This window comes from Martes martes (genome assembly GCF_963455335.1).
Source record: "Martes martes genome assembly, chromosome: 4".
Lineage (NCBI taxonomy): Eukaryota > Metazoa > Chordata > Mammalia > Carnivora > Mustelidae > Martes > Martes martes.
Genome location: NC_137891.1, coordinates 148,887,791 through 148,914,054, shown reverse-complemented (window position 1 = coordinate 148,914,054; position 26,264 = coordinate 148,887,791). Strand labels below are relative to the sequence as shown.

Sequence of the window (26,264 nt, the reverse complement as noted above, 5' to 3'; positions counted from 1 at the left end):
GCTCAAAGAGGCGAAGGGACCTGCCCGAGGTTACACAGCAATCGGACCAGTCTGGCCAACTCCGGATCTGAATCCGTGCTCTGTCGCTCTATGCACCTTTGAAATGCCGCATTATTCCCTGTGGGGACAGTGCCACCTACTTCACAGCGGAGGATGAGAGACTAAAGGAGCTCTCCGCCACAAGCAAGTGCCCAGGGGAGTCACTCCTCCCTGACTGCCTGCCGGGACCTTGGGAAGAACCCCCTGAGCTCGTCCTGCAGGAGCCCCGTCCCCGGGTGGCTGCGACGTTCCGACGCGGTGCCTGTCACGCTCGTGCAAATGCGGTCCTCCCCGCAGACCCCCAGCACATGTGGGAAGCCAGTGCCAGGCACCCTCCCACGCATGTGAATGTTCCTAAACAGAGTAATTAGAGTGGTGTTTAGGTAACTTTTACACAGGCCGCCTAATCAGAATCACATGTGGGACGGAGTCAGCCCTGGTGGCCGAGCTGGAGGGGCCGGTCAGCTCCTCCCTCAACACAGCTGCCCCCCATTCGGCCGCTCTGCAGCCTTGTTTCTCCGCCTCCCACCGCAGGACTGAAACTCCCCGCACCCTATTACAGGCCAGCAGGAAAACACCCGTGGGCAGCAGGGTCGAGCCACCTCCAGCCGCTCTGACGTGACACATCACAGCATGACATACGCAAAGTCAGACTCAGAGCAGACCTTCAGGACTCTGCTAGAACTGCCGTGGAAACCCAGCAGGGGAGAAACCAAGACCAAGGAGCCTGCTCACCCAAGGCCACCCAGAAAGCTTAGTGCTCGCCCCTGCCCCGTGTGATCTTCCCCAAAACCGGGGTCGGACCAGGTCCTACCTGCAGCTTCCCACGGCCTCCAGGATCATGCTCGAGCTTCTCAGCCTGTCCTCCGGAGGACAGGTCACATGGGCCCTGGAGTCAGCCAAACATAAATTAAGAGCCCAGCTCTGTTCTTCAGTCACTCGTCCGTAAGCAGGTGACTTTACCTCTCAGAGCCTTAGTGTCTCATGTGGTAAATGGATCACAAAAGGGGAAAGACCTAGTTCACTGGCCCAACGAGAAGCACCTGATTCCACACCTGGCCTACGGCGCGACCTTACTGAGCAGCAATCACTCTTATCACAAACAAATACATCCCCAAATAGCACCAGCTGTCCATCCCACCCCCTATCCGCTGTGTGACCTTAAGCGAGTCACCTGGAGTCGCTGGGCTTCAGTTTCCTCCATTCACCTCATGCAAAGACAGGATCTAATGATCCTGAAAGGTCTTTGTGGACACGGTGGCCTGTGGGTCTATGGGTCTGGCAGGTCTGGGAAGCAGCAGGCATAGCCTCAGCTCCCTTCTCATCCTTAGTGGGTCATTCAAGGCCCAATGCAGTTAGACTCCTACCTTCCTTTCTTGCTCATTCTGGCCACCTTCAGCCACATCTCTGCCCCTGCAACACCAAATTCCTCCCCACTGCTCAACACACGGGCTCTCCCGGCAACCTGCCCTTTGCACAGCCTTGGCCTAGAGCGGTGCTTCTCCAGCTTCGGTGTGCCTATAAATCACCTGGAAATCTTGTTCAAAGGCAGATTCTGAAACAGTAGGTCTGGGGTGGGGCCGGGATTCTGCATTTCTAAGAAGCTCCCAGGTGACGCCCATGCCCTTGGTCTGCAAACCATACTTTGTTGTTATTTTTTAAAGATTTGTTTATTTAAGAGAGCTAGGGGGAGAGAGAGGAGGGACAGAGAAAGACAGCATGGGGGGAGGGGCAAAGGAAGAGGAGGAGAGAGTCTCATGTAGACTCTGCACTGAGTGTGGGGTTTGATCTCAGGACCCTGACATCATGACCTGAGCCAAAACCAAGACTTGGACGCCCAACTAAAAGCACCACCCAGCCGCCCTGGAAACCATACTTTGAGTAAGACAGCCTACAGGTCTTGATCTCTGGATTATGAGATCGAGCCTGTGTCAGGCTCCACACTGAGCAAGGAGCCTACTTCAGATTCTCTCTCTCCCTCTGCCCCTCCCCACTCTCTTTCCCTAAAAAATAAAAAGAGCGAGCGAGAGAGAATAAGAGGGCCTAGAAGGCCTTGTCCTTATTCACCTGCAGTGAAAGACCTTCCCCACCTTCAGAGCCTGGCCCACGCAAACTGTCTGCCGAGAAGCCTGCACCCGCAGCAGGAATCATAAAGCCCCTGTGGTGTCCTGTGTATACAGCTGATAATCACCCACCACAGCGGGCGCTTTCTGACTCCACATCCCTAACAAAAGCCCCTTTAGGGCACAGCAGTGTCTCAGTGCCCAGCCCAGCACCTGAACAGAGGGAGGGTCAGTGAGCATCCCCTAACTGAATAAGGTCACGGGCAATAGGGTCATCTTCAGACCTGTCCCCAGGGGTGGGGAGCCAGAGTGACCCAAGGAGGCCTGCCTTCCTCCCAGCCCACCCCCAGGACTGTGTCTAGTTCTCCTGGGGCCCTATGTCTTTGTAGGCTTCTCCCAGGGCAGCTCAGGTGCCGGGAAGAGCCACCACAGGCTACCACAAAGATTCTTCGTTCTCACAACCACAAAAGGAACACTTGCCAGAAACGGCAGGTAGAGGGAACGTAAACGGAAATAAGGACCCAGGAAGGCAGAAGCAGGGAGAAGGAAGGGAAAAAACACAGGCAACGAGGCAGAGAGAAGCTTAGACAGAAAGACACGGAAAGCTCCAGAAGGAAAAAGAGAAAGAAGTAGAGACAGTAGAGAGACACCAAAAAGGAAGAAAAAGAAACAGCAAGAGAAAGAAGGGACCAACTATAGAGGCAGGCAGACAGAGTACATGCCGGAGAGCAAGAGAGAAAGAGAGGAGAGAGAGGGAGGAGAAGAGATTTTTTTTTTAAGCAGGGAGGGGAGAGCCCCTAAGCCTGCAGCCAGCTCATCTGGAAAGGCATGAATCCACAGGGTGCTGGAGAACCTCTTCTTGCTGAGCCTGCCACCCACGCCCCTGGCTTCGGGGATCACACAGGGCTGCACAGGGGAGTCCTAAGGCCTTGTCCCCACTTCCCCTACCTCCCCCAATCCTTCCCTCCCCCAAAAATTTACTAAGGAAGGATAAATAACAAAGAAAAAAATCCAGCAATTTGGAGTTTGGGTTTTTTGTTTTTTGGTTTAAAGACAAACAAGATCCAAACGTAGTATGAGACAGAGGTGAACCTAAGAAAACAGAGACAGGCACGACAAGCTCCACGAGGTACCAGCAAGTCACACGTCACCTCCAAGCCTCTGCTTCTTCGGGAGCAAAACTGCCAGGAGCCTCACAAGCCTCACATGCCTCACAAGGCTGTCAGAAAGATTCACTGAGTTATGGAAACGTGAGAACGGCAGCTTATTCTAGCCCCAGTGGGTGCCTCAGAAATGGTCCCTGCGTTAGAACTGCAGAACGGGTTATACCAATCCCCTCTTTGTTAGTTGTTTTAGGTCCTTTGCAACCCCAGATCTCCCCTGAGCTTTACAGGACCCCCAGGCATGGACTACCATCCCATTATACAGAGGAGAAAACGGAAACATTTTACACAGCAGCCCTAGAGCTCCAGGCCATGTGGAAATTCAGGTCCACCATGGTCCCCTGACTTTTTTTTTTTTTTTTTTAGTATGTATTTATTTATTTTAGAGAGAGGTTGGGGTGGAGGGGCATGGGGAGAGAACCCGCTGATGCAGGACTTGATCTCACAACCCATGAGATCATGACCTGAGCTGAAACCAAGAGTCAGACACTCAACCAACTGAACCAGCCAGGGGCCCCAACCCCCCATCTTTTCTATTATACTAGCTGCGGTCTGCATCAAAACTAAGGCCTACACAAAAATAGCAAGAAATGCCATTTTTTCCCCAACAAACAGGGACCTGGCCTCCAGGGAGAGACAGGCACGAGAGGGATGGAGAGCGGCCTGCCTCCCAGGGACACTGACAATGTCCAGAGATGCACGATGGCAATGGGACCACGCTCCACCCACCCAGGGGCAGGAGCCTACTCCTTGCAAGCACCATCCTCAGCCCTAGCTTCTCGTAGGGCCTGCTTCTCACGGTGTCCATTCTTGCAAGTGCAGGGTGACCCAGCAGGAACAAGAAGATCAGGAGAGCGACAAGCTCCCTGACGAAAATGTAACAGAGTTAACATCACAGAGAGGAACCGGGTGGGAGGTGATGTCGAAGCAGACACCTGAGGCCAGCAAGAGAAGATGCGCTGAAAAAGTGCATGGGGCAGAGCGAGCAGGCTGTGCAAAGTCCCTAGAGGCAGGGCAAGCTTCCTGTGTTCAGAAGACAGAAAGGTCAGTGGGGCCGAAGAGCCAGGAGGGCGGCAGAGAGGGGCGCAGTCCATGAGAACGGACGTCACCTCGGCCTGGGAGGCCAGGGCAGGAGCACAGAAAACCAAAGGAGGGCTTTAGACAGTGTCGTGCTACAATTTACATTTGAAACCCTACTCACGCCAGCTGCATCGGTCAGAATGATACGGGATGGTGGATACAGAGAGGCAGGGATGCCGAGAGAGGCCCAGTGAGGTGGCTCTGGCTGCAACAAAGAGAGAGGCAATGGGGCGGGGGGGGGGGGCGGGGGGGGGACATGGCGTGGGCGGTGGCAGAGACGTGGGGGGACAGAGCCTGGAGGCCAGTGCCTCTAGAACTTTGGCCCTCTGGTGGAGAAGCCGGCTGGGGCCCTGAAAAGGGGCAGCCAGGGCAGGGCAGCAGGCAGAGGGAACCTGGAGCTGTCCCTGTGCCGAACGTGGCTGCAGGGGCCTGGCATGGGGACAGGAAGGATGGCTCGATCGGGCCACATGGAGGCCATGGGACAGCTTAACAAGCCATATGTGGATGGGGCAGGCAGGCCTTGAAAGTGGGAAGGGAGACTTCCCACACAGTGCCTGAGGACGCCTCACCTTCAGCAGAAGCAGAGGTGGGGCCAGCGCAGGAGAGAGTGAGCCACTGAGGCAGGGACTGGCTGGAGGTCCTGTAGCACGTCGGGGTGAGACTGGCAAGGGAGCAGGAGCACGAGAGATTGACACAGCAGGACAGGAGACCGCAGGGCCAAGTCTCCAAGGGAAATGGGAGCGGGTGGTTTGGCCTTTGACAAAAGGAGGGCTCCAGGAGCACCCAGTGAGGAGGGGAGCTCTGGAGGGGCACTCTGGAGCTCTGGGCTGACAAGGCAGGCAGACCCTCAGGCACATGGGGGGCTCCTCCAGCACCATCCAACAGGCAGGTGTGGGGGTGCAGCCTCAGCCAGGGCTGGGGGCTGGGGGTGAGAAGGATGGCTTTTTGGAAACAGTGCTTGCGCTGACCACTTCTGAACACATGAGCTGGGCAGGGAGGACACCAGGGGCCACAGTGAAGAGCAGGAGGGTTAGTATAATGGGATGTCTTTCTAAGGTCAGACAATTGTCACAGCATGTAAACTGGAAGGATGAACCCAGTCAATGAAATGGAAAACAGGAACCCAGGGCACAGGAGAGAAGTGGTTTTAAAATCCCAATAATCAAAATAGTAATAACTATAAATTAAAAATTAAAAAAAATAAAATCCATGGGGCTCCTGGGTGGCTCAGTCGGTTAACAATCTACCTTTGGCTCAGGTCAGGATCTCAGGGTCCTGGGGTGGAGACTCGTTGGGCTCCCTGCTCAGCAGGGAGTCTGCTTCTCCCTTTCCCTCTGCTGCTCTCCCACCCCCGTCCCCACTTGTGCATGCCCGCGCTCTCTCTCTAAAATAAATAAATGCTTTAAAAAATAAATATAGAATCTTAACAATTTCCTCAGAGAGATATGCTAAGATATTGCATTCATAAACAGAGACGGAATGCATGAAAAGGAATCATTAGAGATCGGGTGCTTTTACAAACTGAAATAAAAAATAAATGGGAGATAAAGTCAAAGAAATTCTCAGGAAACAGATCAAAGACACAAAGACAAAAAGATAAGAAAATTAGAGGATCGATACAGAACAACTAGTAGGATTTCCAGAAAAGGACAAGAAAGACGTGGTATGGAAAAAAAAAATTTCGAATCTCCAAATTCATGATGCAAAGGGCCCAGCAAGCACCCAGCCTAATTAATGGGGAAAAAATCCACATCAAGGCACATCACTGGAAAGTTTCACAGCACCAGGGATAGAGAGAATATCTAGAAATCTTCTAGAAAACGGATGATGGGGAATGGGGAAGGAACCTAGGCAAAGCCTCTGGAATCATGGCACCAGAACTGTCACAGCAAGGAGGGAAGCTGGAAGACAATGGGACAATATTGCCACAATTCTTAACAGGATAAGCTCTGAAGCTGGACGTCTGAGTTCTGATCCTGGCCCTGCCACTCACTGGCTGTGTGACCATGGCCAAGTTACTTAACTTCACTGGATCTTGGTTTCCTCGTCTGTAGAACAAGCACAGTAATCATCTCTACCACCTACGTTAATGTCTTGGTTTAAGGATGAATGAATTCAAGGCAACTATGCCTAACACATAGTCATAAGCACTGGAATTACAGTTCTTATTATCAAAATTCTCCAGAGACACTTTTCAGACAATCATCTTTACTGACCTCTCACAACTTCATTGGAGGATGCTCTCCAGCAAATTACAGGGTTACACCAAGAAAACAAGAATATACAATGCAAAGGGCATTGGCCTTTCTTTCTGCGTAACAGCATCTGAATCCCTTTCTTCTTTTTTTGTTTTGTTTTTTTTTTTAATCCCTTTCTTCTACTGAGAAAATTACTCACCTTATAAGGCATCCCCCCCACTCCACTTCAAACTGCCCCCCCCCCACACACAATGAAAATACACACAGAAGCTGGAAATATCTGATCCCTCACATCCTTTGGCTTTGTCCACCCATGTTCCCTACCATGAGCACCCTGTGAAGCAGTAGTACCCCACATCTTCCTCTGCTTTTTCTCCATAGTATTACCATCATTTGGTCAACTTTATATTTAACTTGCTCACTTTATAACTGTGCCTCCCCCCTCTAGAATGGAAGTTTCATGAGTGTAGAAATTTTTTTGCCTGTTGGCTTACTTTCTCAGCATCTAGAAGAGTACCTAGCTCATGGGAGGTGCTCAACACAAATGTGTTGAATGAAGAAAGGACATGTTTCCCAGCCTCCCTTTGCAGCCTCCAATGGCACGTGTAAAAACAAGCAGTCAGCAATAGCCAATGACCAAGGACCGTGGCTCTGCTGCCAATGACTGTCACCCACTGTTTTCACCACACAGCCCTGTCGCAGGATTTGGAGTAAGATTCTTGGCTATGCAGCTTCCAAGCCTGGGTCTCTAGCCTTAGAAGGCAATTATGAGAGCCACCCAGCATCCTTTTAAAAAAATCTCTTTTCTGCTTAAACCAGTTGCAGTGCATGATACAGGCATGAACCAAGAAATGGGAAGTCCTGCAAAGGAGAGCTTCAAAGAAGGGCCCCAGGAGGTCAACCATGCAGTAGACTAGATCTTACTTCATTGAGGTATAGGAGACATGGAACGAAGATAACCTGATGTGTTCGTGCATTTGGGGAAGTATGATCGACAGGTGCCACAAAACTGATGGAATGTTTAGGAAGAAATAATAACAGATACATAAATATGAGACTAGTAAATGAAGAAAGAGGGGATATATATCCAGGAAAACAATGTATTGCACTCCAAAGAAGAAGTTCCCATAGTACAGGACTTCATTCCACCACCTGTGCCAAACACCATGCTGAAAAAGTGGACCCCAGAGAGGGGTATAGAAACAATTTATCATTACCTCTCCCTTCCCAAGTCCCCCCTCTCTGCAACTTGTCCCTTTTAAAACCCAACCTGCTAACTTGCTCCCCATCCCCACCCCCGAGAAGTCTCTGGAAGTCCCATAACTCGTTGGCTCTTTCATAGATCATAAAACATGTTCCAGACACTTCAGTCCCCTGACAGTCTCGGTTTAGTAATTAAGATGTCCCATCCAGATTAATAATCTCAACACTGAGCTTCATTTATAGGGAAGCTCCTCCCTTCCCACACCTCAGACCTGCCTCAGGCTGGGAACTCTGTGCAGGACGAGGGGCAATGTCTCCAGCCTCCTTACTCTGTCCACTGCAGTGGCACAAAGGGACTCCCTTGCCCGCCTTTGTGGGAGCTCTGTGGACCCAGCTGTTCAGTGGGAGAGCTCCCCTGGCTGGCAGAAACCCCCCACCCCACTGTATCCTGCAGGACACCTCCAGTCTCTCTCGTCCCTGCCTGGCAAGATGCCATCTTGGGCAGAGAAGGCAGGTCTGAGAACAACCACCAGGCAGGTCCCCCAGAACACAACCTCCTGCCCCGTCACAGGTGGCAATGGTGCAGCCACCCTCTTCAACCCCATCAGGCCGGGAGAGACACCACCATTCCTCAGCTTCAGGGGCTGTGCCGGGCTCTCTGGGTGGACCTCTCAGAACCCCCTCACTTGAATTGTGGAGAGGAGAAAACAATCCTTTCCCCCTCCTCCCCGCCGCCAGCCATGGGGGAACAAAACGTCACAGCTTTTCAACAACTGCCTCCGAAGAAATCTCCTCTTTGGAGAATTTGGAGAAATCCAAGCCAACCCAAGGGCATGCCAGGTAAGGATCCCAAAATCCCAGTTTAGTTTGGGCACCTACAGCCCGGCTTTAGAACGCAGTGAAGTCCCGCTTTAGAAGGTGGCCACCAGTGCCTCTGGTCAATCCCTAGTGTCGGGGCTCAGCCAGAACCCTGAGGGCAAAATCCCCACAGGGGATTACACCCAGTCCCCACCGTGCACGGGAGTAAGCAGAGACTGTGCGGCCGCCTGGGCTGCACCGAGTGCAGGGAGCTCAGGCGGGGAAAGAACAGGGCTGGAGGCGGGGCTTTCAAGATCGGAATCCTCATTGGCCATAACAGGTGCCAGTCAACAATGGGTCCTCGGCACCCAGAGACAGCCCCACAAATCTTAGAGGCCGAGGAGCACAGCGATTAGGGCTTCACCACTCCGGGAAAATAAGAGTAAACGCCTTCACAGCGTTGTTGGGAGAATTATGGGAATTATGTTTGTAACATGCTTAGAGCATGACTGGACCACAGTCGGTACCATGTTTAGCTCTTGTTTTTGTTTCTGTAACCTAGGCACGTGGAAGAAACTATTAGAAAAAGACAACTAAGTAAGTTGAAGGCGGGGCCACCGTGTTGCCCAAGTCTAGGGAGCATCGTTCATATAGATGGGGTTAAGTGGCGCCCCCTGGAGGTACGCACCCCAGCAGCCCTGAAGGCAGTTGCCCCCAGGAGTGGGCCCACGAAGGAACGGGGACCCTCTCTATTAGGTGATTTTAAAAAACTGGTTAGCATTATTTCACTAAAAATATGAATTTATTTTTAGAATGTTAATAAAACAAGCTCCCAAAAATAGTAACAAGAGCAAATAACAGCACTTGGCCAATGACAAAAAGAAGAGCAAGGAAGGAAATGACAAAGGAAAGTCTTGGGAAATACTACTACATAAAAAATTTCAAATTTTTGTTTTAAAATTATCGTTAGAAACTTTAAACAGCAGACTCCTAAAAATATTAGCAACAGATACAATGAACAAAGCATTAACATTCTCAGCTTATAGTCTACCTATATGGAATAGTAAATATTTAAATTTTTTAAGTAAGATATTCAGACTCCAATGTAAATACCAACTTGCAAAAGAGGAGCTATGAATGTGAACTGACACAAAACAGACGTGCGGCTACACTAACGTTCAAATAAATGTAAAAAAAAAAAATGATAACCGGATGTCACCTCCACCTTCAAATTAGGAAATTATTTTGGAAACTCTGGTGAAGGTGCAGGGAAGTAAATTCTCTAAAACGTGGCATGCAGTTGTGAAAATGGGTGCAACCCTCTAAAGACCTATTTGATAATTTGTGTCAAATGTTACTACCCTCTCACCCAGTCATTTTCATCTCTGAGGATCCAGATCCAGCCTAAGAAAATAATCAGAGATGCAAACAGGGATTACTGCATGAAGTTTACTGCAGCATTATCTAAACGAAGGGAAGAGGTAAAAAAATTCTAAGCACTATGCCCTGTGCAAGTAATATATACACAGATTTGTTTGTCTGGGCATAAATTCCCTCTGAGAGGCCAAGCATCGCCAGCTGTCACCAGCAAAGGGAACGGGGCAGGGGGAAAAAAGACAAAAGGAAGGCTTTCCTAAGAACCCTTTTTGGGTCTTCTGAATTTTAAATTATTTTAAGGGGCTGCCTATTTAAAAAGATTTGGCAAATTTAATAAAACGTATGTACTTTTGAATGTTTACAAGGAATTTTAATAACGTGGAAGAGGTTTATTACAATAGAATGTGGAGTTTAAAAATAAGTACATAAGACTATATTCAGAATGATCTCAAGGATATAAATAATATAATTAATATAAAGTATTTTAAAAAAAGAAGAGAAATGAAATATACCAAAATGTAAATGGCAGCCTTTGTGTGGGGGCCAAGGGGAGTAAAATTATAAGTGAATATTATTTCCATCTGCATATGCTTCTATAGTTTCTAATTCTTCTATGATAAGTATATACTATCAACATAAGTTAAAAAAAAGAAAGAAATTAAAAATAAAGAATAAAAACAAGCCAAATTATTTTTCAAAGGGTAATCCACCACCCAAAGCAGAATTAAAATAGCAGAAAGCAATGTGTCACAAGTCAAGAAGGCACTCCTATGTGAGAGGCTATAGCTGGGGAGCCAGGAGGAAGCCTTAACAGTGATTCCAGCTTCAGAGATGTCCTTCCATGAACCATCTGCCTTCTCTGGGCTGCTTCTGGGGAGAACCAGCAGAAACCAGCCATGCAAATGCTGCTTCTAGAGATAATCTGCTCTGATACACTTTGTCAGTGCTAACCTGTGAGCTCTCCTGAGATCAGGACAGACCCTAGGACTCACGTCCCATCCACAACAGGAGCCAGCCCTGGTAACCAGCATGCCGGCCCTACCTCCAAGTTACTATGTCCACCTGCTGCCCGCCCCAAGGCGGAGGCTGAACCTGGGCTACACCCACTTATCCAGGGCCAGATATAAAGCCTAGCATATGATAGGGTTCCAGGAAGCATTTGCTGAACAAATGAATAAATTAAAGAATGATATTCTAGACTGGTGCTGTCCAACTGAACTTTCTGTGGTGATGGAAATGTTCCACCTCTGTTCCATCCATTATGGGTGGCCACCAGCCACAGGTGTCTACTAAGCACTTGAAATGCGGCTTGTATGACTAAGGGAATGGATTTTCAATTTTATTTAATTGTAATTTATTTTAATTTTAAAAGTGTTCCATAAAAACACTTACATCACAGGGTAGTTTAAGATTACACAAGACGATCCTTTAAAAAAAAAAAAAAAGAAAGAAAGAAAAGAAAAAGAAGGGGTGGCTGGTGCAGTGGGTAGAACATTGGATTTTTGATCTTGGGGTTGTGAGTTTGAGCCCCACATTGGGTGAAGAGATTACTTAGAAAAAAAAATCCTTAATTTAAAAAAAAAGAAGAAGACAAGGAAGAAGGGGAAAGGAAACTTCAAAGACCAAAATGGAAAGGCAAATCCCAGGCTGGGGAAAATATTCACATTTCTCTCCAGAACATATAAGAGAATACTTAAAACTTACTAAGAAGTAGATTTTAGTTACTTAAAACAAGACTACTCAATAAAGGGGCACCAGGGTGGCTCAGTGGGTTAAGTCTCTGCCTTCAGCTCAGGTCATGATCTCAGGGTCCTGGGATCGAGCCCCACATCAGGCTCTCTGCTCAGCAGGGAGCCTGCTTCCCCCCCACCTCTGCCTGCCTCTCTGCCTACTTGTGATCTTTCTCTCTCTCTCTCTCTCTCTGCCAAATAAATAAATAAAATCTTTAAAAAAAAAGACTACTCAATAAAAAAATAGGTAAATGCCTTGAAAGGGCACATCACAAAAGAGGTAGACTGGTGGCCAATCAGCATGTGGAAAAATGTTCAACATTACTGCCCATTCACAAATTAAAACCACCACGCATCCACCACGTATCCACCAACCAGAATGGTTACATTTAAAAAGAATTACAATAAACCAGACGATTCACAGACCTGTACCCCTGGGGATAAAAATACATTATATGTTTATTAAAATAAAAAAAAAAATTAAAAAAAAAATAATAAAAAATAAAAATCAAAAAAAAAAAAAATAAAAAAAATAAAAAGAATTACAATACCAAGTGTTGATGAAGATGTGGGAATGCAAAAATGGGGGGGGGGATTTTTATTTAAAGTCATCAATTTAAAAAGATAATCCAGTGTCTGGCACTGTTCAGTAACTGATTGTGACAGCATACTGAAAATGGAGGGGGGTGGAGGGAAGGAGGGTCCCTAACAACCCCACTGCTCCCTCCCCATGCCCAATATCACACAATGGGAATTTACTTGTCTCTGGGTCTCTCTAGCTGAGAGCTCTCCTGTGCGAGCAGCCAGTGCCACCTTCCACCAGCGGACTGGGAGAAGTGGGAAGAGAAGCATATGTGAGGCTGGGACAGGAGAGACTCTAAAGATTTCGCAGAATGAAAGTTCTCAGCCTATATTCCCAGAGATGATGAAAAAGGGCATTCCCTCCAAGAGGAAAGTTTAAGCAAGTAACAGGTACAAGAAAGGGGCTGGCAAAGGTGGTCCCCCTCCTTGGGACTGACTACGCTCCTCCAGAGCATCCTGCCCTTTCCCGCAGACATCACTGAGTCTCTCACTAGCTTTGCAAGGGGAGTGAAGCTGGCAAATACTTCCATTTCCTATGCCTGCAAACCCAGGCTCAGAGACACAGTCCTAGGTCATGAGGCATTAGACTAGCTGAGCTCAAGAGTCTGCTCAGGACAGCAAAGCAGGTGATAAGGGGTTGAAGCTGTACAGAGGAGGAATGGGGACCCAGCCAGGCTGGGAGAGGCCCCACACACACTCACCCAACTGTCCACTGCTCTCCAGACTACAAGCTCCATGCAAGCAAGGGCTCTGTTAGACCACCATGGAGTCCCCAAGGCCAACCCAATGCTTGGGCCACAGAAGCCGTTCAGTACACGCTGATGAACGAACCAGCCAACAAGCAAACCCAAATGGCCCTCCCCGTTTTCAGGACACTTTCGCACACTGTATCCCATAGGCTCCTGATGACTGGCTGGGCAGGGACTCACTGTCCCCTGTTTTACAAATACGAAGCTGAGTCTCCAAAATAGAAACCCACTCTAGGTTGCTTTCCCGAAAATCTGCTTGAAGAACAGTCCCAGGAAAATGTCCCTTGACTGGAAAGGGACGGATGAATTCTGCCAGGGTCCTGCATTCATTCTGTTCTCTGTTCCACACTCCCTCCGTAGGGCAGAGATGCGTTCACTCCAGACCCTGCTCCAAGGAGCCCACGGTCTCAATACAGAGGAAAACGTCAACCCAAGCATCTGTAATACCTGACTGTTCAGTGAGAGAAAAGTAACAAAGGGCAGTCGGTGGATGAAGAGGGAATGGAAATCCTGGCTGGAAGAGGCGGTCTCTCGACAGTGATGCACGGGTAAGACTGGGCCCAAGGCAGCAGAGGTCCAAAGGAGCTGAAGGGGGACCCACAGAGGTAGCAGGACGCGAGGAAGGGGAGGATCCTGGAGGGAGACTGGCAGCGACCAGCTCTGGAATTTGGGGCAGGCCATTAGCCTCTCCCGGCCTCAGCTTTTCCCATGTGTAAAATGAGGGTGCTGATGCTTCCCCACAAGGAGTAAATGTAGAAAGAATTAAACGGCCTCGTGGGTTCTCTACTCACAATAAGGTTCAACAACTGGAAGCACCTGCATGTGTAGGGAAGGCGGGGGCAGAACAGTAATGGCATTACAAGTTAAGGAAGGGGAATGAAAGCAGTCCAGCTGGGTATTAGTCAGAAGTCAAATCCCAACCCAATAAACAGGGGGCGGGGCGCTCTGCCTCCTGGCCCTTCCCCTACCCCCTCCCTACCTCCCCCTGCTGCTGAACACCAGAGCCACCACAGACCACGTGAGGGTCTTGGACTACCCAGAGCCGGGACCAGTCAGACAGCTACACGGAGGCAGCCCATGCCTGCGTCAGCAGGGACCACAGCCCCTTACCTCCCCACAGCCCCAAGTGAGGCCAAGATGCCAGCCAATCACATCTGTGTCCTCCAGCGCTTGGATCAGAACCTCAGTCTCTCCGAGACTCCAGAGTCCTTACTCCTCTAACTTCACCAAAAAAAGAGAAACAAGGGGAGCCTGCGTGGCTCAGTGGGTTAAGCCTCTGCCTTTGGCTCAGGTCATGATCTCAGGGTCTTGGGATCGAGCCCCGCATCGGGCTCTCTGCTCAGCAGGGAGCCTGCTTCCTCCTCTCTCTCCTACTGCCTCTCTGCCTACTTGTGATCTCTCTCTCTCTCTCTGTCAAATAAATAAATAAAATCTTTAAAAAAAAATGGAAAGAAAAGAAAAACAAGCACCAGAGAGAGGGGATAGGGTACTGTGCCATAGAAGAGCATCAGGGGAAGTGAGGCCTGCGGACCTGTCCCGGCTCTCTCTCAGTAAGACCAGCAGCAACAGCATCTCATTTCTGTTAACACACCTACTGGGTGCTAGCACCTGAGCTAGGTGCTCCCCACATCAGCCCTAGGAGACAGGAATTACCTCCATTTTACAAATGAGGAAGACTGAGGCTCACCATTAATGACCTTGGCCAAGGTTCAGCAAGTGGTATAGTAAGTAGTCTGTAGTAAGGGTCTGAACCCAGTTCTGACTCCAAATGCCATGTGGCCACATTTGCACAAGTAACAACATGGCCTCTCTGAACCTTAGTCTTCCCATCAGTTCAAGGGGGGGATTGAACGGACAGTAATGATTTGGGCAGAGCTTATGGTTTACAGCCCTGAAGCTGTAACAGGCCTGGAGAGAAGCCAGCAGGCCGACATGATGCCCCCGGGGAGCTCTGTTGAAACCTGACCTGGAGTGGGGATCCAGGGTCTATACACCAATTTCCAGGGTGTGTGGTAGAGAGTACCTACAATCCTGGGCCAGTCCCTCTGGGACAGCCGTCATGCCCCAGCTCCTCTACAAGCCCCTGGCCTGTCCTTGCATCCCAGAAAGGCCTGTGATCACTGAGGCCAACTCTTCCCAGAAACGAGAGGATAGGGAGGCCCAGACAGGTGAGAGGACATGCCCAGGGTCCCCTAACAAGCTGGGGGTAGCCGTCATCATGCAGAGCCCCAAGTAGGTGCTGGAAAGGGAATATGAGTGCGTGCACATGTGGGAACTCCTTGCATATTTGTCAGTCTCACATGCACCGAGAGCTTACTGTGTGTTCAACCGTGTGGGAAAAACAAGAGCACACAAACTGGACAGAGACTGGGTTGGATCCCATCCCCAGCCTTCCCAGACATCCACTCTGAGCCAGACCCTGTGCCATGCAGGGATCAGGAAACTCTGCCCCTGTCCTCAAGAACACAGAAGTCAACAGAAAATCACCACAGGGTGAACAGTGCTATGGCAAAAGGAAGGATAAGGGCTGTGTGTGTGTAGAGCTCCACCAAAACCCAGCCTAGGGAGAAAGGGAAGGCTTCTGGGAGGAGATGGCACTTGAGCTGGGTCTTAAAGAAGAAGTAGGAGTCAGTCGGGTGGCAAGGGAGGGAAGGAAAGCCCTTCCAAGAGGTTCTGTTTACCAAACATTTACATGACAGCAATAACAACAATAATAATAATCCCAAAATTTACTGAGCATTATAACCATGGGCCAGTCCCTGTACCGAAGCACTTGTACATGTATTAACTCATTTCATCCTCTTGTGAGATCATTGCTATTATTATCCCCATTCTGAAGACAAGAACACCGAGGAGCAGAGAGCTCAACGACATGTCCCAAGTTTCCCATGTTAGTCCCCAGAGCTAGGATTCAACCCTGGTGGCCTAGTTCCATGCCCACAGCCTCAGCCGGCACCCTTGGATACATACTTCGTGCCAGACTTGGTACTGGACACAGGGGTACAGAGATGAATCAGAAGCAGCTCCCAGTTTATAAAGACAGAAGGACAAGAAAAGAGAAAAAAAGAGAGAAAAAGTCCAACACTGCTGGAGAACGAGCAGAGCAGCCATCAGGAAGAGATGAGCTGGACTATTGGGAAAGCCTTGGACATCACACCAAAGGGCTCAGATTTTCCCACTGGCCAACCTGTTGTCAGTCTATGAACCAAGCTGTAGTATCAAAGGTGACCTTTAAAGCATGCACCAAAGACGAGAAAATAAATGGATGTCTCTACAGGTGGGTAAGTGGATGATAAAATACCAATCTATTTAAAAGAGGGCTTAAAACTAATAACCTCATTAGGCATCTTGTACATAAACACACACTAAAAATGTAACTGCTGTCCTGTGGACTGGGGAAAGACTCTTGTCCTTGTATTCAGAAAACTTGGATACCCCTGCTGTCAAGGATGGGAAGTAACAAAAAGTTTCTAAGCAAGGAATTCTTGGATAGTAAGGTCTGGGATTTCTCTTCTCCGCCCACCCCCGGACCCTCGCCTCTCTGAGCCCCTCAGCCTGCTGGAAGTCAACCATCTAAAGGCCCCAAGAAGAGCCAACCCGGGCGAGAAGCTCCAATGCAGAGATATTCTCACAAAAAGTGCTACGTAAGTACAAATGACTGTTTGATCAATCATTTGGCCTCAGCGTGGGATTTGGTTAGAATTAAAGCCATCTGGCTGCTGGGGGTTGGGGGGAGAGTGATGGGGGAGGAGACAAGCGGGCGGGAAAATGACCCACCCCCTCCCCCAGAAAGCATTGTTAAAATATAAGGGGGAAAAACAGTCAAGTCCCTGCTGTTATTTCAGCCTAAGCCACTTAATCCTTCAGCACATAAAGCAACTTATTTTACGACCTTCTCCCTTTAAAAAGTAAATCTGAAGACGCTGCCTTGAATTCAGATATCTCTGAAACACACAACTCATCCCTCCCAGTGAAATATCCTGTTTCATAAACCTTCTTCAAGATACTTGAAACTGCAGATCACTAAATGCCTAGCTTTAGGCATCTGACATTCCAGAGAATTAATATTTAAACTTATTATAGGAAAAAAAGAATTGAGTTTGGTTGAAGCATGAAATATTTAATAGCGTCTCCAAATTAGAAACCCTATTTTGTTTCGCACTGGAAATGCCAACGTTATTACCTGGGCTTTGCACTCAAATAAGATAAAATGCGCAGGCGGTCTTGAGATTAAACACATAATTATGGCTGTGTTCTCCAGAGAGAAGGGGAGTGAGGCAGATTTGGGGAGTGGAAGCGATCGAGTTTCATTTTTACGATACACTTAAAATTATACTATCATCCTCTGCCTGGAGGGTTGGGCTTGAGACCATTGAAGCTACTTAATCACCAAAAAACTGTGTCAAGATCCGTGGACCCACGGAGGCCTACTCACAGTCTCGCGAAGCCGTCTCTGTCTTGGAATGGGCCCGTTGCCGGACAAGACCGGGTAACTTTCTCTACTCGCTAGGACAAAAGTATTAAGTGGTTTGGGATAAAAATTAAGCTTCAATTGACACAGTGGATCCTGGCAACCTCGGCCAGCACATGTAATTTATTTACAGGGTTGGAAAGTCGGCAAAATACATCATCAGCTCTTACACAAACTTCTACTAGGTATTAAATACCCAAGCCTCAGAGAAGTAATTCATATAGTCCAGCAACGTTCCAAAACAAACCCACTCTCCAGCCCTCCAGAGAGCTTAAAACAGCAAATGGGATCTGTATTTTTAAAAGTAAGGTTTATAATTCTCCCTGGTTTCTTGCTAAAGCTTTATTTTCCATCAAACCTGTTATTTTAAAAAAAAAAAAGGCAACAACATCTAAAAGAGTAATCTAGTTGTTAAAAAGACACAAGTAGGAAGAGGCCGGGCCACATGGCAACCAGCGCCCTCCTGATTCTTCTTCCTATTCTCCCTTTCAGACTCAGGGTCAACATTCAAAGGCAAAGACGGCTGGGGCCGTAAAGACTCCTGCAGTAAGTGTGATTCTCCGAGAAAGTCCACTGTCTCGTGACGTGTGCACCCTCGTGCAAGGCCACAGACACAAACCAGCAGCGAGACTTTTCCTTCCCCTAAGGGTCATTTGATTCATTCTTCGTCTGACATAAAAGACCCATTTCCCACAAACTAACGCTCACGTTTACTCTGATTCCTGGGCTGTTCTCCCTCCCAAGCCCTTCTTCGTCCCGTGATTGAACAGGAAATGACTGTTCGGCAGATCTTACGCCACATGCCCAATGAAGCATGCATTCTACCATAGGTGTGGCGGGGCTTAAGAGAAATCCTCTTCAAACATCGAAAGGTGTCTTCAGAAGCAGTGAAAGGGAGATCACAACCAGCGCCTGGGCAAGGAATCGCCCCAAACTGTGGGAGAGGCTCAAAAAGGGACTAGAACTCGCAATAACCACTAGGACGTGTAAGTGTTCTGCTGCTTCGGAGAAGGAGCTGTTTTCTAGAGGGTCTCTCCACAGCCTCAGAGAATCCTTGCCTGAGGACCCCATGTCACGACTGGGAAATGCTATCTTTCCCCCATTTCTACAGCAAGGAGGTGGACAGACGCAGACAGTCTGCCCATCAAGTCACACCTTGGCCTATTAGCAGAGACTCAGAATGGGCTCCTCTGGGGAACAGCTGTCTGGACCAGCCTGCAGCCTTCTACCATCTTCCCCCGGGATGGGGGGCCCACTCTCTAGACACGGCAACTCCTCGCCAGTGCCTAGGGTTTAAAGCCCATCCTTAAGAGTGCTGTGCTTTAGCCGGGAAAGTATGGGCTTTGCTGTCAGATAGAGCTGAGTTCAAACTCCAGGCTTTATGACTTACTAGCTAGTGAGCTTATTACTGGGGTCAATCACTTAAACTTTCCAAGCCTCAGCTGCCCCATCTGGAACTAGAATAATGCCTCTTTTTCTCACAGGGTAATTGGGCATCATTAAATGCAGTCAAAGCTACAGTGCCCAGCCTGGCACACAGTAGGTGCTCAGTAAAGATTAGCTGACTGCCCCCCCCCCCACTTACGTTTTCTCTGGCAGTCAGCCTCAGGACTCAAGAGTTCAAAAGAGAAGTCAAGTCTGAGACAAAGGTGACTTCTTCCCACAGCCTCGATCCTCCCTGTCTTCCCCAGTCCAGTTCATGTGGAATCCCTGAGCTTCAGAGCAGGAAGGGACAACAGACCATCCTGTCCAACTGTTTCCCATTCTACAGATGGGGAAACAGAGACTCAAAGCCAAGAGCGTGGCCCGCATGCATCAAGGCTGCACAATGGTGCATGTGTTTGCTCCAGACAGGCCCAACCATAACCACCAAATAAATTCAGGCCATACAGGAAATGCATTATTCAGTTAGCGGACTGAAGGTCTCCTCAGTGCATCTGACTCAAATGCTGACTTTAAAAACACAGCTCGTAATGCTAACACAATCTGCCTCGATCCGCCGGAAACCCTCTGAAGGAATAACCCTTTGGAGTATAGAGGAAGATGGGGGAAAGAAGAAAACAGATGCTTTCGGGGACTTTAAACTGTAAGACCACTGGGTTAGAGTTGTATTCTCCCCACCCCCACCCCATCCCAGGTCTGTTTCCTTTCAGTTTCTTATAAATAAGGCCTAGGGAGACCAAAACAGCTACAACCACCCTCCCCCTTTTCAGCTATCAGTCCCGGACTTTGCTTCTAATGCTGAGAGCTTTTTTTTTTTTTTTATTCATTGTAAACGATTAATTCGCACAGCCACTGTTGATAAACAAGAAGTCCGTTTTAAAACTGCTAGAATCATTAGCACAGTGAAGGCGAGCAGCACGAATATTTCAGGAGTTTGCTCTTTTTTTCCTGGCCCTGGTATTACAGCTGTGCTTTCTGCATAAGGCAGTTGAAGTTTTCAAAGCCCACTGCAGAAGTTTGTTTCATTTCTTCTCCCCCCTTGAACCGAAATGTCTTTGTTTCTTTAAGCACGAAAATAAACGACCCCCTACCAAAAGAAACAACACAACTCTCCGGGTCCAAATTCATTGCAACTAAAATCTATATTAGCAAAATAAATGAACAAACCACATAATCTAACGTCACATATAATCATATATATATAAGGTGAGGTTGTTGAAGTATCACCATATCGGTTTCAAAAAAGGGGATTCTTGTCCAAGAAAATTGAGGGAAGGAAGACCCATTACCCTCTCTATGCAAAAGCCACAATTAGCAATAGTCACTGGTCAATTTACAAATAAAGTTGGTATTTATTTGTTTGTTGTTTCTTTTTTTCCTAATCCTATCCAAAAAAGGATTGAAAACTTTAGTTTCTCTCCTTTTCTAGGATGCTGGCCAAACTCCACAAAATAAAACCGAAGAAAATGATGATAATTATGCAACATTCAGAACAAAGAACATAAGAATATATTTTTTTAAATGATTCATTGTGCACTTATGCCTGTAATGAGATTTTAACGCACTGTAAAACTAAGTGTGCTGGCTCATTTAGCTTCTCACGCAAATATAACGCAGAGAGATGAATAAGTCAAAGACGGGGTGGGCTTTTTTTTTTTTTTCTCAGAAGTGTGAAGGAAAACCACAGCATATAAAGAAACTTATGCTTTTAAATCACAGATGGAACAACACAGCCTATCTATAAGATGCCATGGCTAAAGGGGTCCTCAGACCTCAGCCCAGCAAAGCACGACAGGTAAACTGATCAAAAACGACCAGGCCGAAATTAAGTCACGATCTCCTGTGACGGTCTCCTTTCCATTTGTATACCAAGTCCCAGCAGCTTCTGGAGAGCTTGGGAGGCAGGAAGGGAAGAGAAATTCTAGCCGCCCAGGATTCTTGGGGAATCTTTGGGAATTCTATTTCCGCTACACGTCTATAAAAGATTTGTCGGATACATAACTCTCAGGATTGTAGACGCAACATGTTTCTATCGCGTTTGTGTACCCACACACATACATGTCTCTCTTTGTCTCACAGAGCCTGACATTTGGCCAGCAGGTTTTTCTCCCCCTTTTTTGAAACCTCAAGCACTGAAAAAATTTGGATCTGATTATTTCCGGATCGCAGGACCAGCACTTTAAAATGGATGAAATGCAAGCAAATTGCCCACCAGAGCCGGAGGGGGTAAATGCTTTCAAAATAACTCATACCTTTCTATCAGGGGTGCGCTAGCCCCTCCAAAGACTCCCCAAGACATACAGGGGCTTCTGATTTGGATGAAGAAATTCTACCAGGTAACACCACCAAAACCATCGTGTTTACTCTCCACCATCGCCGGCCTCTAATGCCCGGCACACAAACTACAACTGCATTTTGTTTTCCTTTTTTTGAGGAAAAAAAAAATCTATATACTAGCTATTTTTTTAAGTTACAAGATTGACTACTTCTTGGCATTTACGGCCATGTTACAATGGCTGTTTACTAATGGCAGTGACACATATGTGTCACGATCCTCGGCCTCTTTTTTTTTGCTAGGACTTGCCCTGTCTCAGCACGCTGTGAAAGGATCCCAGAGAGTCGCTGTGAATTAAATAGTGAGCTCATTATCTGGTGTAGTCTGGGAAGAGCAGCTCTGGACAAACGGTAAACTAAGAAGTTTTCTAACTATGGCATAGGTATTACTTCCAAAAAGGACAGAAGAAACACCAAAAGCAAAAATATTTTAAATTCTCTGGGAATATTCAGGAGGCCATCCACTACGCCAGCTCTCAGCCGCCAATACACACACGTAGAAGGTACAAGGGAACCAGAATCGAATATTTGGAAGAGAGAGGCTTAGAAACCACCAGTCTCTCAGGGGCGCCTGGGTGGCTCAGTGGGGTAAGCCTCTGCCTTCGGCTCAGGTCATGGTCTCAGGGTCCTGGGACTGAGCCCCGCATCGGGCTTTCTGCTCAGCTGGGAGCCTGCTTCCCCCCTCTCTCTCTGCCTGCCTCTCTGCCTACTTGTGATTTCTCACTGTCAAATAAATAAATAAAATCTTTTTTAAAAAAAGAAAGAAAGAAACTGCCACTCTCTGTCGGTAGCTTTGAGCACATCCTTGAGCCTCAGTGTCTTCATCTATAAAATGGGTCATTATAGCCAAGATGTGCCCAGCACTCTAAAGACCGCAAAGCACTCTACATCTGTGCCCTTAGAGCAGCCCACAAGGTAGGCAGAGCACAGCTGGCGTGAGGGCAGATGAGAGAATGTGTGGGAACACACGGTGGAAACTGAAAAGCACTGTGCACAGGGAACAAGCGTCATCGGGCCATCACCACAAAGCCGTCTGCCTCCATAAAGCCCAGATGTTTACCTTCTTTCCTTGTCAGGACTTCCAAAAGCACAGTGTTGGGTGTTTAATAATAAGAAAGAAAAATGCAGCATCTGGTAATCTGGCCTGTGCAGCTGCCTGGAATCTGGATAAACGGGACTCTGCCATAAACAGATCGTGATTCTTATTGTAAATGATGACAATGTTAGTCCCATGACGTCGCACCATCCCCAGCACCTCCTGACTCCAGATCTGGAAACTCCAAGAAGCCCAGCATATAGGGATGAGTTGCTAGACTCAAGGGCTCACTCCCTTCCTCGGCTTAGGGTCTATCTGAAGCAGAAGACAGCTCATCTGAAACCTGACCCCAGACGGAGCAGTACTGTCTTCTCTCTGGGCAGACATGGGCACAAAAGATCCGAAGCTTGGCTCCTCTCGGCTTCCCCCGGGCAGCGTACCCAAGAGTGAGCTTCACATTCAATATTTTAAAAATCAAACCATTCTCCCTCCTTTCCCTGCCCCCTTCACCGCAAGTATCACTTACCCTAGCATGGTGCCCTGGCATGAATTAATAAAAGTGACCCCTTCTAGCTTCTTAGTTTATAAAGCATTCTTACTACCATCGTTAGATTTACTCTGGGAGGAGACATTATTACCTCTCATGCAAATGGAAAACCAGAGGCTGAGCACGTTAAACACACCCCCAGAGGAATCCCCACAATAACCAGACACTGAAGTGGCCCTTTCACTAAAGCTCTCCTCAGTCTTTCCAAGTCAGTCTCACACTAAATTGGTAAGTGGGGAAACTAAGGCTCAGAGAGAGAACAGCTTCCCCCCAAGCTCCCACAGATCATAGGTGGCGGGGCATAGTCCGTGGATATTTTTTGATTGGTATTTGCATCTGTTTCAAATAAACCTATGATTTGGAGCTAGACACTGAACATTCAAAGGGTTACATGGTCTGGGGAATATTTGAGTGGGAGCAGGGGCAGTAAGGTTCCTTGTGACATTTTTAAGAGAACGGCTGAAGCCCTGCGGGGAAGCTCATTTTGTCTCTGATCACTGAGGGGCTGGACTGTGAGAAAGAACTTGCTTAGAAGGACGGAGGTCACAGTGGAAATTTCTTCAAGCCCAGGTCGTGAGCAAAGGCTGGCCAGAGAACTCCCACCCAGACCCCGGGGTAGCCTTTTACACAGGAGATGTTTTTCCCACTCTCAGGCCTCAATTTCTTCATCTTTCAAATGGGTATGATAAATTCTACACCACCAGCCTCACTGGAGACCATGAAGAAAATAGTTTAGAAGCCTCTTACAAAAGCTTAAAAAGAACGACCATCTAAGGATACAAAGAAAGAGGCTATTCCTCCCATCCCTTTATTCTCCTCTGCCCCTTCCAAATACAATCCTGACTTAAATATCTCATATATTAGACATTGGTGGGGGAAGGGGAATGTAAATAAAAATAATTGGGGTTTGGAAGAATGGAAGTAGGAAGTTCATGTGCAAAGCCTGATGAGGTCTCTAACCACGGCTCTGAGCAGAGACCACATTTAGGAGAGCCATTCACCAGGTCCTAAGAGAACTCTGTCTTCGGGGACAGCTATGATATTTTTAAAACCTAAAACACTGCAGGAGGTACCTGTTAAAGGGAGGATTATGTGCGGAACGGCGCAAGCAAAAGAGCTCAGCACAGCAAATATTACTCATGTCTTGCTACCCACCACTCCTCTCTCCCCAGTAAAAGAACATCTCCTATGCATACCCCAGTAATAATACTCTGAAGCCATTGTTTGCTGTGTCCACCCTTTCAAACAGGATCCCTCTCTGTTGGAGAAGAGACTAACATTGAAAATGAGGCAAGAAATCGCACTCTTCAACAAAGTCAGGTGTTTTCATTAAGAAGAAAAACACTGTTTATGTTCATTTTATTTTACCACTGCCTGAATTGGGAAGTTGGTTATTTTCTCCCCAGAAGAAGCTCTCCTCTCTAAAACCAAGACACCCTAACTTTTCTAAGTTGTTGGGGCTGATGCTAAAGGATTTATGTCTACAGAGCCAAAAGAAATCTTTGTCTTCCTTGAGAATCACCTGAAAATAGAACCAAGAAGCCCGAAAAGCTAAAATAATGAAACCCCAAGCCTTGGTTTCTCTCAGGGAGAAAATAAGGTGGGGGGAGGGGGTACTGACCTGCACCTTAACAATTTCCCCAATTTCTGGTTAATTATCTGTGAGCATGAAACTTATAAATAACGGCTCAATAATAATTAACTGTGATGAGAACGGGTTCATGAGAATGCCTGGATCATCGCCGACTTTGAGCTCATGAACCCTACTAGGGCCTGCACCTTACCCCTACCAGCCTCACTGGGTAGAGGAAGGACATTACAAAGGAACTTCTGACCAAAGATTATGCTTCTGAAGCTTCAAATTCAGAAAGGCCTTCTTTTAAGCCAGAAATTGACTCAGGCTGGATCACAGATTCATAAAATTTTTCATCAGGAATCCAGAAATCATCTGATATAATTAATTCCTTAATTGACAGAAGGGGAAACTGAGGTTCCAAGAGGGGAGAGGTCTTGCTGAAAGCCTCTGGTTTTTGTTATTTAGCATTGGAATATGTCCAAATATGCCTGTAGGCAGCTCAGAGATACTCGAGTTGCTAGTCACCCTAATTTATAAGATTTTTTGTAAGTTTCACACAACTTTTATCAGAAATACAGACGCAAAATCATGTAATCTGGACTTTCTATACACACCGTTCTCCAGAATAGGTTTATTCAGTTTAAATTAGATGCTTCTTAAACGGCCATCATTTTATAATGACGACCGAGCCCCAAACCACTAGAGAGAAACTCATAAACCCTAGACAAAGTACCACCAAGTTCTCACAAAGGTGTGCGGTGTCCCGGCCAGGCAGCCCGAACTTCTCCACACCTTCTGCCAGGCACGTTGGTGGGGCCAGACTTACCTTTCCCGGCGGCAGCGGCCTTGGACGGCCCAAAGTCTCGGGGGCTCCGTGGCCGGAGGAGGTCGTGGGCGCACGGCGGCGGCACAGGCGGCCGGGGCAGTAGGTCACGCGGGCCCCCATCCACGCAGCCACCGCCGCTCACGGTGACCCTGAAGGCCATGTGCGTACCGCCAAGGCCAGTGGGCCCGCGGCCTGGACCCGGAGCGCCGAGGGCCTCCTTCGGCCTCTTGTCTGAGCGCGCCTCCGCCACCTCGCAGTGCATGGCGCCGGGGCAGGGCGGGCCGCCGGGGGTCGCGCCGGGCTCCTGGAGAGGGGAGACAGCACCCGTGCGTTAGAATGAGCGGAACAGCCCCCTTTCTAGTCCCGGGGTAGGTTTGGGCAGGTCACCACCACTCCTCGGTTTATTCCCCGTCTCTAAAATGGGTGAGCCCCACCACACTTACCTTAACCTGACAAACCCACCTGATCCCGCAAAAGCCCCTTCCCGGCACAGAGTGGCTCGCAGTTCTTCTCTCGTGTGTCGAGGGCCCTGGCCACCCGCCGCCACAGCGCATTCCGAGAAGCCCGTGCACCCTCCCGCTCAAATCTGCCTCCACCAACACCGGCCTTCTTCAAAGGAAGAATGGGGAAACTGAGGCCTGGAGCGGTGAGAGCGCCTGTGCGGTGTCACCCACTGAGACAGGAGCGGGCGGCAACTAGGATTTCCAGGGCAGGACTCTGGCGAAGCGGCGGAGGCTACTCCAGGTGGGTCTGGGGCTGCGCGCCTCCTGGGCGCTTCGGGGACCCGGCTGCGCGCAGGGACGATGAACTGCGCACCCACAGGTCTGGGGCGCGGACCCTCCGAGACTTACCCACGACCACCCAAGCCCGGAGAGTGGGCGTCCGATGATGGGCGCTCACTCCCGCAGCACGAACCCATCACGAGCACCCGGAGACACGCACACTCCCACGCGCAGCAGAGAAAATGAACCCATCGCACGCGCAAACCCGCACAAAGTCGGTAACGCCCATGGACGCTGGATCCCACGCATACCACATACCCCCGCAAA

The 26,264-nt window shown here is 48.4% G+C and overlaps 1 protein-coding gene across 3 annotated transcripts in view; it reads right to left on the bottom strand.

Annotated features, from left to right (window-relative positions):
• The window catches only part of GLIS1 (GLIS family zinc finger 1), a gene marked incomplete at its 5' end in the record, with an annotated part of 216,523 nt that extends 191,046 nt beyond the window's left edge, over positions 1-25,477 (bottom strand). For all 3 annotated transcript variants that reach the window (XM_080802312.1, XM_080802311.1, XM_080802313.1), the window contains one exon: positions 25,216-25,477. In XM_080802312.1, coding sequence (XP_080658438.1) covers positions 25,216-25,477 — 262 coding nt within the window. The remainder of the gene's footprint in view (positions 1-25,215) is intronic.
• Between the last annotated feature and the right edge of the window lie 787 nt (positions 25,478-26,264).